Source organism: Vitis vinifera, chromosome 14 (assembly GCF_030704535.1).
Source record: "Vitis vinifera cultivar Pinot Noir 40024 chromosome 14, ASM3070453v1".
Lineage (NCBI taxonomy): Eukaryota > Viridiplantae > Streptophyta > Magnoliopsida > Vitales > Vitaceae > Vitis > Vitis vinifera.
Genome location: NC_081818.1, coordinates 27,966,553 through 27,985,817, shown reverse-complemented (window position 1 = coordinate 27,985,817; position 19,265 = coordinate 27,966,553). Strand labels below are relative to the sequence as shown.

At 35.6% G+C, this 19,265-nt stretch overlaps 3 protein-coding genes across 5 annotated transcripts; 2 read left to right on the top strand and 1 right to left on the bottom strand.

The window, feature by feature from the left end:
- The first annotated feature begins 1,723 nt into the window (after window positions 1-1,723).
- LOC100266301 (protein farnesyltransferase subunit beta) lies at window positions 1,724-10,113 on the top strand. 2 transcript variants are annotated; one of them, XM_059742422.1, is made up of 14 exons: window positions 1,724-1,980; window positions 2,094-2,180; window positions 3,402-3,507; window positions 4,645-4,680; window positions 5,400-5,482; window positions 5,575-5,628; window positions 6,740-6,791; window positions 7,424-7,488; window positions 7,973-8,029; window positions 8,202-8,274; window positions 8,830-8,916; window positions 8,993-9,122; window positions 9,298-9,407; window positions 9,691-10,113. In XM_059742422.1, exons 1-14 carry the CDS (start codon window positions 1,859-1,861, stop codon window positions 9,925-9,927), a joined length of 1,299 nt encoding a protein of 432 aa, XP_059598405.1. In that variant the 5' UTR covers window positions 1,724-1,858; the 3' UTR covers window positions 9,928-10,113. The 2 variants fall into 2 exon arrangements, with proteins under 2 accessions (XP_059598405.1, XP_002278403.1); XM_002278367.4 differs by having other exon boundaries at window positions 9,280-9,407.
- A 419-nt stretch (window positions 10,114-10,532) lies between these two features.
- Window positions 10,533-17,340, top strand: LOC100244063 (CASP-like protein 4A3). 2 transcript variants are annotated; one of them, XM_002274465.4, is made up of 3 exons: window positions 10,533-11,303; window positions 11,412-11,547; window positions 12,106-12,482. In XM_002274465.4, the coding sequence occupies exons 1-3, from the start codon at window positions 10,777-10,779 to the stop codon at window positions 12,298-12,300; spliced, it is 858 nt and encodes a 285-aa protein (XP_002274501.1). In that variant the 5' UTR covers window positions 10,533-10,776; the 3' UTR covers window positions 12,301-12,482. The 2 variants fall into 2 exon arrangements, with proteins under 2 accessions (XP_002274501.1, XP_019080712.1); XM_019225167.2 differs by lacking the exon at window positions 12,106-12,482 and adding an exon at window positions 16,892-17,340 and having other exon boundaries at window positions 10,548-11,303.
- On the bottom strand, window positions 16,645-19,265 carry LOC100249235 (RNA exonuclease 4). Its single transcript, XM_010662617.3, has 7 exons — window positions 18,727-19,265; window positions 18,418-18,569; window positions 18,198-18,328; window positions 17,886-18,100; window positions 17,595-17,801; window positions 17,224-17,304; window positions 16,645-17,134 (listed from the first exon to the last, which is right to left on the bottom strand). Exons 1-7 carry the CDS (start codon window positions 18,747-18,749, stop codon window positions 16,888-16,890), a joined length of 1,056 nt encoding a protein of 351 aa, XP_010660919.1. The 5' UTR covers window positions 18,750-19,265; the 3' UTR covers window positions 16,645-16,887.

Sequence of the window (19,265 nt, the reverse complement as noted above, 5' to 3'; positions counted from 1 at the left end):
TTTCAAAACTCATATAAACTATTATCCCATTTCTCACTTATTGGGTTGGGTTGAGTCAGCCTGCTTACGCATTCAAGCCTAACTCCAACAACAACAATTATTATAAGCCTTGCTTTTTTTATTTCTTAATGAAAACATAAGGGTACAATCACGAAGGATTGTGTGTTATGACACAATATATGAGATATGCATCTACAGTGAGTGTAGTACAATTTATTAAGGCATGAGAAGAATCCATATATCTTTAAATACGAATAAAGAAAATAATTTAGATATTAAATGAACATATGTAAGTCCTAACCCAAGATCAACTCAAGAGGAGGAGTTGGAACTTAGCTAACATATGCTTCTTGTGTTGTGTTAAAGAGGATACTATAAATCACATCCTTGTTCATTTCTCCAAGGCGAGGGTTTTGTAGAATCTCGTGTTTACTTTGTTTGGTGTTAATTGGGTCATTCCGCTTATGATTAGAGACACTCTTTTAGGTTGGTTTGCTTCCTTTGTGGACAAGAAGCGTAGAAAGGCTTGGCTAGCAGCTCATCTCTGTTTATTTTGGACAATTTGGAATGAAAGAAATATGATAGTTTTTTATAATAAGGATTTATCGATTTAAAGAATGAAAAAATCGTTTGTTTGTAGTATTTAGTCTTGGACTAAGTCTTGTTTAGATGTAGAACCCTTTTATTTAATTAACTTTGTTGATTGATTGAGTTTTTGTTGAGAGTTGGTGAGTGTTTACCTTTATTGTTCTTGCCTTTTGGCGACTCATGTATACTCTCTGTATGTTTCGAGTTGCTTTTTAAGCTCCTTTTATCTAATATATTTTATGTGGGTTTATCTATCAAAAAAAAAAAAGTAATCACCTTTTAATCATTTATTAAAGTGGTGATGAAAGAATATTAAAACTTTGATACGATGGATGTGTTATTTCCTTCTTTAATGACTTTTATTTAAGATTCATTGCATCTAAGTGAATTTTAGCATCCACAACCCAAATTAAGTAGTTGATACAAAATATTGAGTGCAACAAATTTAATCTTTATAAGGTTTGACATTATTTGAAAACTATATATGAAATAATTTAATAAAAAAATAATTTAATTTATTGAAATAAACTACAAATAAATTAATAAAATTACTTGACAACATTTTATCAAGTAAATAATACTTGTTGATAAAATTATGATGATTTAAGATTTTATTATATTTTATCACTATAGTATTATTATAAATATGATAAAAATTACACGAATATTACGTAATATTAATGAAATAAAAATCGAGAATTGATAGTTTTCATAGCTTCTAGCTATGAATTATTTTGGTGTAATAAAAAAATACAAATTTACACAATTTTATGATATGAAATATTCATTGTATAACTTTTGGTTATATAATTTTATTTTATATAACTTTTGATTATACAATATAATTAAAATGAATTATGAATTATATGCATCGTTTTTTACTATATTTTTATAATTTATTTTTCTAATAACTTTTGATTAGGAAATACTTTTGTGAAAAGCTTGCAAGTTTATTTATTTATTAAACAGGGTATCAATAATCTCTAAAATATTTTTTAGCCCATTAGATAATGTTTCTAAAATATTTTTTATTATTTTAAATTATAATATATAGTTTTCATACTTCCATTAAATAAAATGTATTTTATATTTTTTATATTTAAAAACTAATAAAAAAAAACAATTTGTTTGAATTTTGTTAATACCAATTACCAAGCACGATGAAGAGAATAGAATTAAATTCCTTTATGGGATCTTTCTGCCTTTCGCATGCTCGTCTGTAAAAGCTACTGAGTGGCAACTGTAGCTGTGTGACGGCAATCCATCATTCATGGACTCATCGGAGACTCAGTCGCCGACGGTGACTCAGCGCGAACAATGGATGGTCGAGAGTCAGGTGTTCCAGATGTACGAGCTCCTCAGCAGCGTTCCCCGCAATGCGCAATCCGTACTGTAAGCTCGCAGCTCCAAATTCCAGGGTTTTCTCTCGTTTCTATTCGTTCGAGTCCTTTTGATGATATAGGGATCGGATTTTTGGCGATTTTGAGTTTGGATTTGATTTTCAGTTTGGAGCTTCAGCGCGATAAGCACATCGAGTTTCTTACCAATGGTCTCAGGCAACTTGGCCCGTCTTTCTGCGTCTTAGATGCAAAGTATGTTTCTTTTTTCTCTGGTTTGGTGTTTTCATGAGGCTATGTTCACTGTGGAGCTGTGACTAGTGTGGCAAACGTGAACCCTAGGCCGAATTTATGTATTTTTAGGTGTCCCGTGCGAATTCGTTATTGGGAATTAGGAAATTCTTTTAGCAGTTGGAGTAGGTCTTGGATGTGGCAGTGTGTTCTATTTGAAGAATGAAGATGGATGTAAGAGTGGAATTGGAATTCTAGAAATTTGGAGGAAAACCTTCTCTTTCCTAGGAGGAATTGCATCATATTTAGAGGATTAAACTAATAAAAAACTTGTTCATATGATTAGAATGTTAATATTTGATGTTTCTCTAAGTTGCCTTTTTATCATTGAAATTGTTTCCAGCCTAGAATTGATTAATTGGAGTTCTTTTACTGCTCATTCCTCACTCGGCTGTAAAACTTACAGAAATTTGGGTCATTTTGTGTTCATGGTCACAATGACAGAAATATGATCCACATGTAAGCAAACTATTACATAATCTTCCCTGCCTCCTTTTACTTCTTTACCGTTTCCCTAGTATTTTTTCTTTCTTTCTCTGCTATTCTTCTTTTTGGTAAACTAAGTTGGGGGTTTACAATGGGAAATACAAAATTGGAAGTTTATATAATATTCATCCATTGCGATACTAGTTACCATGAGTTGGTTCAGTCTTATCTTCACCCATTCTGAAAGTTAAGTTGATGCCATCTGACTGATTCTAAAGCTCTGATTAAAAAAACCTATTATGAAGCAATTGAGTGCACGACCTTGTAGCAATAGCATATCCTTGTACATTTCCATGCATTATTGAGTGTGCAACCTTGTACCAATAGAGGGGTCTGTTTGAACTTCCCATTGATATGGGTCATTTGGAATTTCTTTTCATAATGTTTTGAGGGTACAAATCCATCCTCCAATCTGCGGTCTGTACAGAAATTGGTTCCATCAATGCATATTGCAGTAAAAGATTGAGTGGACATTGTTTGACGAAATCATGAAAGTTATACTACTCAATAAGTCTTATCATTCACTGCATTGATTCCATTCTTAAGAAGGTTCCATCCTATTTGTAGCTTCAAATGGAATCTAAAACACAATGGAACTTACTCCATTTATATGGGATGTGCAGACCTGCCAAGAATTTCTGAGCATTCCAAAAATTGCCTTAATTTTCATGTCTTTCTGAATGATTCTGTTTCTTCCAGTCGACCATGGCTTTGCTATTGGATCCTTCACTCAATTGCATTACTGGGAGATTCTGTTGATGATGAACTGGAAAATAACACCATCGACTTTCTTAGCCGTTGTCAGGTATAGAATTTGAACTAAAAAATGCTATTAAATTGTATTCTTTTAACTGTTTGTACTCACACTCAGAGTTGATTTGAATTGATGTTAAATTTTTTTGGGGGGTAAATAGATCCTTTACCTCTTTGGCATACTAGAATTCACTTCCATCATTGCAGACTGTAGATGGCTTTCAATTGCTTTTGTCATAAAAAAATCATGTTCCCTCCTGCTCAACCGAAACTCATATAGCTGTTAGTTTGCAAAATGTTTGTAGGTCGTTCACTGCTTCACTAGAAGTGTCTAGCAGCGTCCTTTGTACTGCTTGGACTGATATTCCTCTGTTAATTTTCCTCAATTCCTTGGTTCTTCCCAGTATTGCAAATCTGCAGTTCTGATTTTTCAACTACTTTAGTGTACAAAAGTGTTGCAGAAAGGACTCATCTATTCTAATTAGTTTCCACTCTCTTATCCTTGAATAGCTGGACCTGAGATATCAAATACAAAACTGTAGAATCACAAAAAATGCAGAATACAAATTGCTTTCACCATCTGCCCTCCAAAATCTTGTTCTTGGAGGTAGAAAGTTCACTTCATTAGAGTGGGCTCTAAAAGTTCCTGTGCGTGTCTAGGCACAAGTGAGTGTGATTATATGTTCATCCACTTGACTGCATCTGAACATATTGTGGAAGACTAACATTTTGGTGAAAGAGATAGTCTATATATGTTACGTTATTCTCCACCTATGAGATGACATTGAACCTTGATATGCATTAAATAACAAACCATAGAATACTAAATTTAAAATAACCTAAGAAACTCAACATTTTTCTGATTGATTGATTAAGTAATTCAGCTTATTGTAAGCCTTTTTCATTCTGATAAGGGAAAAGCAACCTTCCAAAAGATCCAATCCACTGCTTCATGGCCTTTTTGGGATTTTTTTTGACAGAAGGCCTAAAATATATGTTAAACCTGCAGTGCTAGTTGTCTTGTCTCCTATTATAGAATTGGCCAAGTTCATGTCGTTATTGCTTTCTCATTTGGTTTTAGTTTCGGTCTTCTATATCTGACTTATATGATGTTCTTTATCCATCTGATCAATCTGAAAATTCTTTTGTAACTTTATTGATTTCAGTTCTGTTACTTCTGTACTTGCAGGACCCGAATGGTGGATATGGTGGTGGACCTGGGCAGGCAAGTAATGCAATAATGTTCTACTGTTTGGAAAGATGAGTTGTAACTATCATTGTGGACATCATTTCTGTTTAGATTCTACCAGATTTATTTGCAATCCTTTGGCAATGTAATCAAGAGTTTTGGTTCATGAAAAACCTGAATGGATTTGTTCCAATCTTCCAAACATTAATAGTGAAAGCTGCAGTTTTCTTCATTAGACTCTTAATGTCTTTTAGAGCACAATGTATAAGAAAATTTAATGGCCCCATGTAAGCTAACCAAGTGGATATTTTTTTCCTGATTCGTCTATTCTTTATTTAATTGTAATCATTAAATAATTCTTTTGTGGATTTCTGAAATGAGAAGGAACAAAGTTGAAGGAAGCACAACTTGGTTTGAACTGTCTACGATTGTGGCATCTAAGGGGTTGAAATATTTTGTAATGAAATCACCTAAACCAGATGAAACACTATACCATGTTTTCAGTGGTCTCCTAGATAGTTGTACTTTAGTTGCTATTTCGATATCAAGCATTGAGTGAAAGTTTTGAGTTCATGTACTTTAGTTTTCCTTTAATTTGAAGAGGTTACTGGCAGATTTTCTTTTACGTAAAACTATTTGAGTTCATGTTATCTTGTTGTTTTTCCAAATTAATGTTGTGAAAGTTTTGTCTTCTATAATTTTATTTGATATAGTTTTCTTTCTTTAACTACTAACCCATACAAATTTATCCTCAGATGCCTCACCTTGCAACAACCTATGCTGCGATCAATGCACTTATTACGTTGGGTGGTCATAGATCTTTGTCATCAATTAATAGGTGGTCAGTTTTTGCCACATTGAAACAAATGGTGACAGTACATTCTGTGTCTTTTGAAAATGATTTGATAGTGTTTCCCATATGCTTTTCAGAGGTAAAGTATACACGTTTTTGCGGCGAATGAAAGACCCTAGTGGAGCCTTCAGGTGTGACATCAGATCCATTTGTGTTATTTGAATTGATAAACTTACTTTTTATAGATGTCATGGATGTTGCATGTTTACATTTCTAAATGCTTTCAAGAAAATGTTTGCCTGCATTTTTCACATTTATCTGGTGCAATTTAGAGTACTAATACAGGTGCTTTTCTTCTATGGGATTGGGGGAGGTTGTTTGTTGATACCTCTGCTAATGTCATGTTTATAGCCTCATATTCAAACTGGTTGGGACCTCTTCTTCTTCTACTTTTCTTTTGTAGGCTTGGGGGCTAATGTCATGTTTAGAGCTTCAAATTGAAACTACTTGGAACCTCTTCTTCTTCTTCTTCTTCTGTGGGCATGTTTAGAGCTTCACAGTCAAACTGGTTGGAGCCTCAAGAAAGGAGAGCTCTTCTTCTTCTTTTGTGGGCTTGCTCCTTCTTTTGTGGGCTTGTGGGGTCTGTTTGTTGATACTTCTGCCAATGTCATAGAGCCTCATATTCAAACTGGTTGGAACCTCTTCTTTTGTGGGCTTGGGGGCCAATGTCATGTTTAGAGCCTCAAACACAAACTGGTTGGAACCTGTTCTTCTTCTTCCTCTTCTTCTTCTTTTTCTGTGGGCATGTTTAGAGCCTCATATTCAAACTGGTTGGAGCCTCAAGAAAGGAGGGTTCTTATTCCTGTATAAACATGAGTTAAAAAAAATTGCAATCCCATGCTAGGTCATGGTTTAACTGACATATGCAAAATGATTCTTGCACATTCTCATCGGCTGTACAATTGGAGTCTTGGTACCCTCCTTCATTTAAACCTGTTCACTAATTTCTTCTTCTTGTAAGCTTTTACAGCTATGGTTACAGAAACTGGGTGGTAGTTTATGCTAAAATTTAAATTGATTGGTATCTGAAACTGCGCTGCTTACTACAGTGCTACTGATATGTAAGAAGGCCTTGTAACTTTGGTGATCTAAATTGATATTGATTCCTATCCCCCAAATTTCATGCTCCTGAAGAAAGTTATTGAGCTTACTGATTAATTTTATTGCATGCATGCATATAACTTGAGATTCTGTGCATCCCAATATTCTCTTTTTTAATACTATTAGTTGCTTTTCCCTTAGGATGCATGATGCAGGAGAAATGGATGTTCGGGCTTGCTACACTGCTATTTCTGTTAGTCTCTCTCTCTCTCTCTCTCTCTTTCTCTCTCTGCAAGTGTATGTGGCATCAAGTTTGGAGTTCAACTTTAAGCCAAGTCAGGAAGAGGACTTCCATAGTGTGTATTGTTCATTAGGCATGTACATTGGTTCATGTATAAGGGCACAATAGTTTTTTTTTCCACTATGGTGGTTGTCTCTCTGTCATGGGAGATGTTGGAAGAGGATATCATAAAGTAATGCAAACATCATTTTCGTAGAATCCCCAAAGCATGTGAACTGGCTAGAGCACCTTCACAATAAGAATATGGGACCATTCACACATGCTTTTAGGACTAAACTTGTGCTCGATAATTATTACTATTCTTCCTTGAATTGACCTTGAATCTTTACCTTCTGAACTTGTTGAAGAAAGTTCCTCCCAAATTGATATTTTTACATTTTTTCCGTTTGTGCTTTCCATTATTACTCACATCTGAATTGGAGAAAAGAAACAAAGAAAAAAGTGAAAACAACATACCATTATTGTCAGATGAAGATCATTTGCTGCTTACACATTGGTCATATATATTTTTAATGGCTGTTCTATCTTCTTATATTGCTTCTTTCCAAATGTTAACAGCGACTCTGATCTTCCTTTCTGTCTAGGTTGCTAGTGTTCTGACCATTTTGGATGATGAACTGGTTAAAGGTGTTGGAAATTTCATCTTGAGGTCAGTATCAAGAACCTTTTGCTTCTGATTTTAGCACTGGGGCAAATTGATTCAGCATTCTATGTATGCTTGTTATATTTCTTATTGGTTTGGTTATTTTCTGTTCCTCATTAAAGCTACCTGCTTAGTTTAACTCTCTGATTTCTCCTATATAGGTGTAACTTGCCTAAAACAGCATGGAAGCATTGAACTTATGTTTTGAAATAAATGGATGCAGAATGCTATCACTCATAGTTAAAAGTGTTAAATTTGTTAGATAGGAACAGCAAGTGTAATATCACAAAAAATCCGCTTTAATTGTTTTTGTCATTATATTGGTTCTCCTACTCTTCCTCTTGTTTTTTTGAGAGGCAGTTCACAATGGCTAAAGTGGATGGTGTTGAGTAAATTTTTCTTCCTGCATACAGATTGGAATATATGGATAGCTTCTTTGTACATTTTCTGAATGTGCATTGCTTGACAAATATAATTAATGACCCTGCAGCTGTCAGACTTATGAAGGTGGTATCTCTGGTGAACCTGGTTCTGAAGCTCATGGTGGGTATGTGTCCCATTATACTTGTTTTTCTATCTCTGTTTATTCTCAAATCTTCATTTCCCCACTCTGCTGTTGTGCGCGCTTGTATAATTGTGTATCTCTAACCTGTGCCTTGATTTCCTGCTCTTATTTTCTCTGTCAAAGCTCTCAATAATCTGAAAATTTTGTTGATTAGGTATACCTTTTGCGGGCTGGCTACAATGGTTCTGATCGGTGAAGTTAATCGTTTGGACTTGACTAGTTTAATTGTAAGACAATGTTGTTTCTTTTTATTGTGGTGATTCTGTGTCAAATATTTTATTACCAGGCTTTAAATGAAAAACAACAATGGCTTGTTCCCTATTGTTTTGTTTAGTCAGCGTTTAACTATGAGGATTCTTTCATGGCCTCTAAACATTGATTAATGTTCTTGTCCATCAAATTAAAGTTAGAAACATGTTTACTGATGATGTTGCAAATGAAGGTAGTAACTAGAGAATGCTACTATCTAGAGAATACTTTCATCATGTGATGTATGAATTATACCCTAATGCTTATTGATAAAGACGAATATGTATGCTAGCGCTACTTTGAATATTATATTTTCTCATAAACAATGATGTTTTTGGGAAGAGAGTGAATTCTGTTTGTTCTGGAATAACATGATTTCTGTTGGTTTTGAAATGAATGCATCCAGGTTAGGAATTTTGTCCAAAAAGAGCAATATTATCTAGATGCTATAATTTTTGTTGATACAAATCTACTGTGATGATGATCATGACCATGCTTGGTAATTTCTTTTTGATTTAAACATTGTTTTGCAGGATTGGGTGGTATTTCGACAAGGTGTTGAGGGTGGTTTCCAGGGCAGAACCAATAAATTGGTTGATGGTTGCTATTCCTTTTGGCAGGTGATTTTCATTTTCTTTACCCCATCATATTATTATTGCTTTTGATTAATAGTGGATTAAATAAAAAAATGACCAGGGAGGTGTTTTTGCATTAATACAAAAACTACATTCAATCATTGAGGAACAATTGAGGCTGTTGGATGCTGGAGGCTCTGCCATAGATAGCCCACAACTTGCTTCAATATCTTGTCATTCTGGGAAGAGAGGTATGCTGACTTGGATAGTATGGGATGGTTCTCTATTCTCTGTTTCCTTTGGGTTGTCAATTTGAGTCACTTGATGCTTCTAATTCTTTCTTACTGCCTTTTTATGGAAGATATCATTTTACATGTTTTCTTCTGCATTTTGTGCTTATTATCTCAGGCCTACATGATACTTCAGGTTCTGCAAAATTTTCCAATATTGGCTTTAATTTTCTCAAAGAACCTGCAGAAATGGAACCTCTTTTTCACAGCATAGCATTGCAGCAGTATATAATTCTGTGCTCTCAGGTATTTTTCTACGATTGAAATTAATTCTAATTCTACATAATTGTCATAATCTGATTGGCTAATTTTTTTGTAACAATTTTTTAATTGCTAGTTCTCAGAAAAAGTATTCTCAGCTATATCCCATTAATGGAGCACCACTTGAATACCTAATAGCATAAAAACTACATTGAATAGATGCTTTGTCAACAGACAATGTATAGATTGTTTGATGAATTCGTGGAGATGGCTTTCTTTCTTTATTCCATTAAATGCCAGGGGTTGATATCTGAAATACTTTATGCAGTTGCAGGAAGGTGGATTCAGAGACAAACCGGGGAAGCATAGAGATTATTATCACACATGTTATTGTCTAAGTGGCCTCTCTGTGGCCCAGTATAGCTACTCAAAGGATGCTGACTCTCCACCTTTGCCCAGGGCGGTATTTGGCCCCTATTCCAATCTCTTAGAACCCATCCACCCCCTCTACAATGTCATTTTGGACCTGTATCATGAGGCACATGAGTTCTTCTCAACGTCATGAGCATATATCTTCTACTGGTGTCTCAAGTTTACAGGACAGGGGGCCCTGGAACCGTTGATGCTATTATGTGTTTGTTTGTTTTAAGTTTAGAAACATAAGGTAAACACCTAATCGCAATGTGATGTTATTGAATATGGCTCGTGACAATTTTGCTTTGGATCATCTATTAAGTATTGCCATTTTGTATTTTGTAACGTGTCTTTCCCTTGGGATCAAATTTAATCACATGCAATATACTTCCGAGGTCAGCACCTGAGGTTTGGGTCCCATGGAGAGTAAGGACTTGATCATGGAAGGTTCCTTGATAATAAAAAATACCAGATACCCTTTTTTAGACTGATCTGTAATTCACTCTGCATTCTTCATCACTGTTCATTTAAAGGGATGGCCCACTCACGGCAGATCACGAGAGAGTGCAGGTTCAAAATTCAATGGGCTCATTTAGTGGCCTTCAAGCAGAGGGCCACCCACAACATGTTAATGGGCCAGGCCCAAACTCTCAAACTTCGAAATCAAGAAAAATGGGATTATTATTTGTGGCCCAGCAGGCCCACCAGCAGTCTGCATCACCAGCTAATGATCACATCGTTCCGCATCAAATGGTGTCGATGCCTTGGATGTCTAATGTGCTGCACCCTGATGCAGGCAAGTCTGACCTCTTATATGAATTATTGAGCTGTAGTCTTTAGTGGAAATTATTGAATTTGAAACTTCGAATTCCAATTAAATTGAGTACAGCAAAGAAAAACTGCCAAAATCATCCTTGGCAATATCAAAAGCATTCTTGTAGCTTTTTCTGCTCCGTTTCCTACGCTCCAAACACGCCATCCCTGCAAAAATCATAACATCATGAACATGGAAAAGCAAGAAGAAGAAAAGCACACCGCCTCCGACAGTCCATCTGCGGATGAACCTCCATCTCCACATCCCCACCGAGAACACAATTCCCTTCCCCCGCCGGAGTCTTCACCGGCCGATTCTCCCGTCTCCTATCGGACCTCTAATGGATTCTCCCCCAAAGAATATAAGACTCCGCCTACCCCGCCGACGGACATGCCTGCGACGTCTCCTTCCCCGGTAGTGGTGGTGAACCGATCGGTACGAGACGAGCCGAGGATGGTAACGAAGGTGGATCTCGGTGCTGTTGACGGCATCGCAAGCATAGGAGTGGAAGAACGCGGCGGTGCTAGTGCTCGGCGAGGGAAGCTGTCGTTGTCGATACTAAGGAGACCGAAGAGGGAAAGGGCAGTGGAGAGAGCTGCTTTAGGGTTTAGAGTTTGTGGATTTTTATTTTGCTTGGTGTCGTTCTCAATTATGGCCTCCGACAAGAACCAAGGCTGGACTCTCGATTCCTTCGATCGCTACAAGGAATTCAGGTGCGTCAGTCCTTTCTTCTATATCCAGTTGTTTGGACGTTGCGGTTGCTTTCACCACACAAAATGATGCATTTTGACAATGAAAATCAATGCTCGTGTGATTTGCAGATACTGTCTGGCAGTGAATGTGATCGGGTTTGTGTACTCAGGCCTGCAAGGATGCGACTTAGCCTTCCATTTGGGTACCGGACAGCATGCTCTCCGGCACCACCTCCGGTATCACTTGGATTTCTTCATGGATCAGGCAAGTTGTCTTTTGATTTGACTACATTACCAACCATATCTTAATATATTAATTATTTTAATACCAACCACCGTCCACAGGCTCATGTTGGGTTTAGGGTATAATCCATTATATTTGGGTTTATTAACTTGTTGCTTTCATGGTATTATGACCATGTGGCCCACTGCTTTCGACGCTAGACTTGCAAGTGGGCCGTGATTGGGATGGGACCCATTTGGAATTGTCGTATTCAAATGACTCAATTATTCTGGACTGTGGGTGGTTGGGCTTCTTTTACCCACCTTTTCCTTCCCATTTCCCCGGACGTGACGTGGACAGCATGTCTTCACTTTCTGTAGGAGGCAAATGTATTTTTTTTGTAGATACCGAAAAAGTTTTTACAACATAACATTGTTCAATAACCCCAATTTCACCAAAACCTAGTAGTTATTACCCAACATAAAAATAAATAAATTTAAAATAAATAAATTACTTTTTAATACTACTTTAAACTTATTTATGTGATGAAGAATTAATTTTTTCTAAATATTTTGTAATTATTTGAATTTAAAATGATAGGTACTGACTTATCTTCTTATTTCGGCATCATCATCGGCTGCCACCCGGGTTGAGGACTGGCAATCCAACTGGGGCAAAGACAAGTTCCCGGAGATGGCAAGAGCATCTGTATGGATGTCCTTCCTCGCCTTTGTGGCCTTCGCCGCCAGCTCTCTCATCTCTGGATATTTCCTCTTTACTTTCAGACCCATCTAATAAAATAGTATATACCTCCTCCACCTTTACTTAACAAAGATTAATTATTGAGTGTAAGAAAATTTTATCAGCTCTGTACAAAAAATATAGTTGTTACATAATGTGGAACTATGCTGCTCTAGGGAATTATTATGTACTATGCCCATATAAAAAAGGTGAAAATTCTCCTGGTCGTTGCTTAATACTTTAGTGTTTTAACTTTATTACAAAAGTTGATTCCTAACTTTTATCTCATATCATGACATAAGTAAGCAGTTATTATTGTATCAGCCCAAAACCCCGTTAATTGATCTTTATGGTGCTTCCTCTATCAATTAGATATAGATGCTTTATCCATAGAATAAAGTATTTAGGTATATCTATTTCTTCACATTTTGACTTTTATGAAGTTTCTTTCTTTATTATAGCTGCTAAAAATCGTTGTTTTGGGCGATGCATAATATGTAGAAAGCCCGTTTTGTTTCTAGTATTTACTAGTGGATTTGATCTTTTTTATTTTTATTTTTTTCCTTTTTCTTTTTATAGTGGAGATAGTTGCACGTAATGATAGATCACAATCATATTATTAAAAGCTTGTGGCCGAAAATTATAGCATAACAAAGAAAAAACAATTCTCTGTGGAAACATACAATGCTCCGTTGATATCGTTGCTTAAATTTTAAGCAATTTGTTGAGATAAAGGTGTAATATCAACTTTTTTTTTTTTTTTTTTGAAAAATGCTTCATTAACATAATGAGATTTGTTGATTTATTATTTAGTTATTTTTTAAAAAATTTGGTTGAATATAAAAATTTTAAATATTAAAAAGTAAAATGTTGATTTTTCTTTATTTTAAAAATTAAAAATAAATTAAAATTAAGTAAAAAATATAAACACTATTAGGTAACAAATATTAATAAGGAGAACAGAAGAGGGGGGAATGCAAATATGACTATTTCGAGGTTTTTAGAACCTTGTCATATACAACTATTCTATCACCGTGACATCCCAATAATATATGCCTAAATATGATTTCATCTCAATAGGAAATATAAAGTTAATTTCATAACAGTGTAGTCCTATTGGATTCCACAATTGTGCGACCATAGGGCAAAAAAGATAGTCCCTAGCTAGTTCAAAAAGATGAGAAAACACAAGTTTCGAGAAATGCTTGCATAAGGAATATATCCACCATCAAAAGTTTATTACTTCATTGGTTTCAAAATTCGATGATTGTCTTTTTTAGATTGAGCAACTATTTCAACCAATTGAGTCGATTCTTCACAAACAGATACAATGTAACCTCCGCTTTATGTTCTGGTCATGCTCATTATACTTTGAGCCGTTTGGATGAATAAAAAAATTAATTTGCTTGTGGGGTAGTATTGCAACACTTTCAAATCATTAATTCTACCTTCTCATATAAAAATAAATAATATGAAATTAACTAAAAGCTTTTTTATGCTTCAAATATTGGTAAAAATTAAATTTCAATATAAAGTAGATAAATTACTTAGAACATAAAAAAAATAAAAATAAAAATCATTTTATCTTTTAACGATAGGAGGATTCAAGTCTTTATAATTTATTTTTTAATTCCTTTGATAAAGCTTGATGAAAACTTTTTTGTATTTTTTTTTTCAAATAAGTTTGAAATTAAGATTTCTCTGTATATTTCATAAAATACAAAAAAACATATTTTATAAGAAAAAATACAAATTACCTAAATGATGGTAATGTTTTGTGCATTTGGGCAATCCAAAGATATTGTAATGCATTACCTTATAATAGGAGAGATGATTTGTCTTGACCGCCCATTTTGAGGGTATTTTGGGTATGTAATTCATAAATGTGCATAAAGGTGTTTTGGTAAAAATATGAGGTTGCACTAAATCTTATAAATTGACTATCTGGATTTGGGTTAATTAATTCATTAGAGTTTGTTAGGGTTAATTAGTTTATTAGGACCTAAGTGGATTGGATTAAGTAACTTAAACCCAATTTGGGTTCAAGTCACTTAAGCCTACAAGGAAGCCTATATAAACCCCCTCAGGGGTTAGGGTTTCAATCTTGCAATTCAATTTTTTGAAATTCCAAAGAGAGGAACCCTAGCCACCTTCTACAGAAAGAGGGAAATGCACCTTTCTCTCATGCTAAGACCCATGGAGAGAGAGATTAGACGTAAAATTGTTAGGTAGACAAGTTTTACGATGACCACTACAGTTTCAAAGCCTTCATGAGATGGAAATCAATTTAGGAACATCCAGATCACATGTATGAAACTTTAATATCTAGATTTAATCTGTATTATAGTTTTTAAAACCATTATTTTCTACTGCATTAGATTTAGAGAACCTTAGAATAGTATGCATGCATCCTACAATATCCAAGGCCAAGAAACAGAGCAATCCGAATAGGTGGAGCGAGTTAAGAGATGTGATGAAGTCTTCTAATGGTATAATCTAAGTTAATTGGAGAAATGAAGTACTATAGAAAAATGCGACACCTATCTAAGATATGGGTTGCACTACATGCATGAAAACTCACTCAAGTAAATATAGCCTAAATTCTCCCTTCCAATGTCATCATTTAATTTATGTTGTTCATTTAATATTTCGAGTATTGCTTTATTTATTTCTAGTCATTGAATTTTGCCTCCACTATTAATACAACGAAAATAAATTCCTTTCTAAATTATTAATGTATCATACCCTAGTTTTGATTAAAAATAAATGTTAGGAAAGCTACTAAACCTTATAAAAAATAACTAAGACTCAAACCTCATTAAGTACTACAATCGTAGTCTCTTTACTTGGATACTTGACTATTTTTTGTAGGCTAGCACCATTGTTCACAATGATTACAACACAAAGGAAAGAAAAAAAAATCAAAAGAAAAATTGTACACGCACTAAGGTAGAAGATATCCTTGGCATATTCTCAATTCTCTAGGCGAAGACATCTTAATACTCATCTAGCAGCTCTCTTAGACTTTCTTTCTCGTTTTGAGTCAATTGGCTCCCAATCATTATGGTTTTTTATTCCCCAAGGGTAATGGATTCCAACACCTTCGTGGTCAATGATCGACTCTAATGCCTCTATGGTAGAGATGGACTCTAGCAACTCCATTGCCATACGACTCCTAGGGTTGTCTCTCTAGTCAACCATCGACTCTAGAGTAGCCTAGTAATTATTATTTAGGGGTCGGTAAAAGGTTTAACTCACCCATCCTCATGGTCTTTTTTTCCAATTGCTCCAAGAGATGTTATGTAACAAACCTTTATGGATGCTTAGTCATCTCAATTATATTGGTGCTCATGGAGAATTTAATGTTTTAGATGTAGTTTAAGGGGTCGCCTCTATGTCATATAGGGGAAGGGTTCTATTAGGATAAAACCCTTAAAAGTATGACATGATATAATAAAGAATGAATTTATTATTTATAATATGATTTCGATTTTCCAATTTATCTATCCTATTCATGCATTATACTTTCTGAGCATTCAAGCCTTACATCTCTTTCATTGTATATGGCTTGGGTGCATCAGGAGTTATATAGAGGATTCAAATTATGTGTTTCTTGTAAGTAGATGAATTGTTCATAATTGGTTCATGAACTTAGACAATCCATTTAAGGTAATAGTGCATGATCTCTTAATTGCAGGAATGACTTATTTTGGTCATCAGGATGGTTTTCTTATAGTGAGTGTACTAGTATGTATGGTTACACATTAGTCATGACCTATGGTAAGTCATGATATTGGTTATCGGGTAATCATGATCTCACCAAACTGTTATACTCTATGGACTCTCAACTTTTAGAGGATACTGAGGTAGTGATAAGATTTTTAATGGTTTTAAAAATTCAATTGGGTGTTCATACATACTTGGGTGCTCATGAGTGTGGCATTCAATTGCATCCTTTAAGGGTCATCTTTCCATTTGTGTCCTAGACATCCATCTTGAACTGTATTGTCTTAACTCGACACTAGCCTTTCAGCGACATGTGTTATTTTAATTTTGTGCCCCTGCAAATAAGATGTTTAAATTAATTAGTGTAACAAAATTATAGGAAAAAAAAAAATCAAGTAATACTACTGGAATCTTATTTTGTACGATCATTTTTATTACAATTGAAGCAAAATATGCACCATTAGTACATTGATCTTAAAAAAACAATCAGCTGAATGGTGAAGACATGATCTTTGACACATTCAAGCAGATATATCATCTCCTTTCTCATTAATTTCCGTTTTCCTGAACAGTACCGATCATGTTATATATGTTGCTATGATGAACAATGCATATGATACTTGCAGAGAGGCTAGCTCCTAGCACCATGTAATCAATATTATTAGATATTAATTTGGACAGTACTACATAACATTTTATTCATTAAGGAAACCTGCATGTAGTATCACTATGCTAGATGAGTTTTGTTCATGCAGCACAACTTTAAACATCATTCAATGGAAATGGCATATATCATTCCCATGTTTATTTATGATTTGGTAAGGTCATGCATTAAACTTCATGGAATTTGACGTCCAACATTAGTACCATACATATGTGTCCAGCTCCTTGAAACAAGTTGGCTGGCCTCAATATTCAGGAGCCTTCCTTCGTGTCCAGGCACCAACAATAGTAATCAGACCTGGAGATTTCCAACATTTCATCTGGGGTCATCCTCTCTAGCTCACTTTGCCTCCCTGATGCAAAGTTGTTTCGGTTCTGCGGGTCAGACGCGAGCGGGTAGTCCTCTATTTTATGACTTTGGGATCTCATTCTCATGTAAAGCCTCATTGTTGCAACACAATCCTCATAAGGATCTTGTATGCCAGTTTGGATGTCATACCTGGAAACCAGAAGTTTCATTCCTTTCCTGAAATATATATTTAAATTTTGGCAGTGAACTCGAAATTGAAATGCATGTGATGTACTTACCCGAGGTATGCTTGTGTCAGATACTTCAGTGAGTTGCTGAGCTTGCTTGTTTTCATCAATGGAGGATACTTAGCTGTGTCCCTGATCCAATATGCATTTCAGATTAATTCAGTATTATATTACATCTGATTTTGCAATTGTTTTTATTTATTTATTTATTTTTTTGAGGCTCCACCCTTAAGAGTTTTTGTTGAGAATAGAGAACTGGACACCAATCACCTGTTCAGAAAATACCTTGATTTTCTGTTACATGAGTATAATAGCCATGATGGAATTATGAATGATGCTGGTTGATTCTAGTTTGAGACCCACTGTTATAGTTTCAAAGCTATGGTGCAATTTTGATTTTCTTAATTTGAAGGGCTTTTTACCTGATCATTAGCGTTGGGTACTCCATTTGTAGACAGTCCAGGTCATGATCCAAACCATGACCCACGAGAATCCTAGCTTTTCCACCTCTAGAACGAATCTTCCATATGGGCTCTCCATTGCAAAGGAAGTCTTGGATTTTTCTTTGGACTTGCTTCACTGGCATTGCATCCCTCAAGAATTCGGGCCTTGTCCCTGTGGTTTCATACCTACAATGTTTTCAAGAATTTATATTTAGAATTGAAATTCAGCCAGGGTGGAAATACAGTTAGCTTTAAAGAGACTCATCAAACCTGTAGTTTGTGACTGGAATTTGGGGCTTGACATAAGTATGAAAGATGATGTTTTCATATTCATCGATGAGGCAAACCCTTGCGCAAAGATCCAGCGAGCCATCGGTTCCACCCCCTACCATTTTGCAGCCCAGTGCAACCACCTTTGAGCCTCTTGTTCTGCTATTCAGGTCATCCTGAATACCTAGGTTAGCCATGCGAGAAAGCAGCGCTCCCTGGAAAAGAAAAGGGCAGTAACATGTGACATGCTTGAAACTAGACAAAGTCATTAGAACTTCAAATTGTATTGTCATGCAAGCTGAAGATTTATACGGTGTTTCCGCGTGAAAGTTGGCATGTCCCTCGATGAGCCCTAAGTGCATTAGGGCTGCCAAGGATATCTAAGCAGAGGTTGCATCCGCGGACACTGAATATTCTTGCGCATTCCACTTTTGGCAACGGCCCTGCCCAAGACAAGAAGTACTTCCTTTGAATGATATATCTTCATAAGGGCAATATGGTTCGGGTTTCATGTAGTTGTCTTGGATTTTACCTATGAGATGCTCCCTGAGAGATTCAAAAGATCTGCAGTGTTTCTTACAAATTCCACAGGTTGGCTCATGAACCGAGTGATACGAGGTCCTCATGTGATCAACCAGGTGCTCCAACCTGTTGAATTGTCTGTAGCAAGCTGCACACTTGTTCCTGGCCGTGATGATTAATCATAGAGAAACTTCATTTTTTGGATCATGCATGTATGTAGTACTCCCAACATTTAAATTATGCCAAGTATTCTTACAATGAATGTAAAATGATTTACAGCTAAGAATAGCGTGCATGTGTTGTGTGGGTGAGAGAGTACCTTTGGGACTCTGAGAACTCCATCCTGCTCTGGAAAACAGTTGCCGATGACAAGTTTTTTTTACTCGAAGAGGGAATGGAGAGAGCTTGAAGAAGATGGTGAGGGTAGCAAGGTATTTATATTAGTTTGAGGAAGAGCAAGTATCATTTCTGCCCAAGTTGTGTAAGGAGGTGATGCCTTAAGGCCCTCTTCATTTACTTCAATTTTGGAGCCTATCTGTCTCTACAAATCGCTTTGTCCTAAAGCCTAACATCGGACATTCGTAGTAATCTGAATTTCCGCTGGCCCACCATCCAACTAGAATTTTTCTCTTGCCAAGATGACCTCTAGTTACACCAAATTAAGTTTTAATGGAGCCCTTGCTACTGCGCTCTCGATCTCCATCAAGAAGAATCCTACGCACTGACTGGTTATTATCATCTCCATTCCTATAAAGGGCCGAATAAAATTAGTGCATCTCATGGGTAGCGAATTGCAGAAGAATTTGTCAACTAAAAATCATATAGATCGATATTTGATATTCATAAGCAATAGATCGC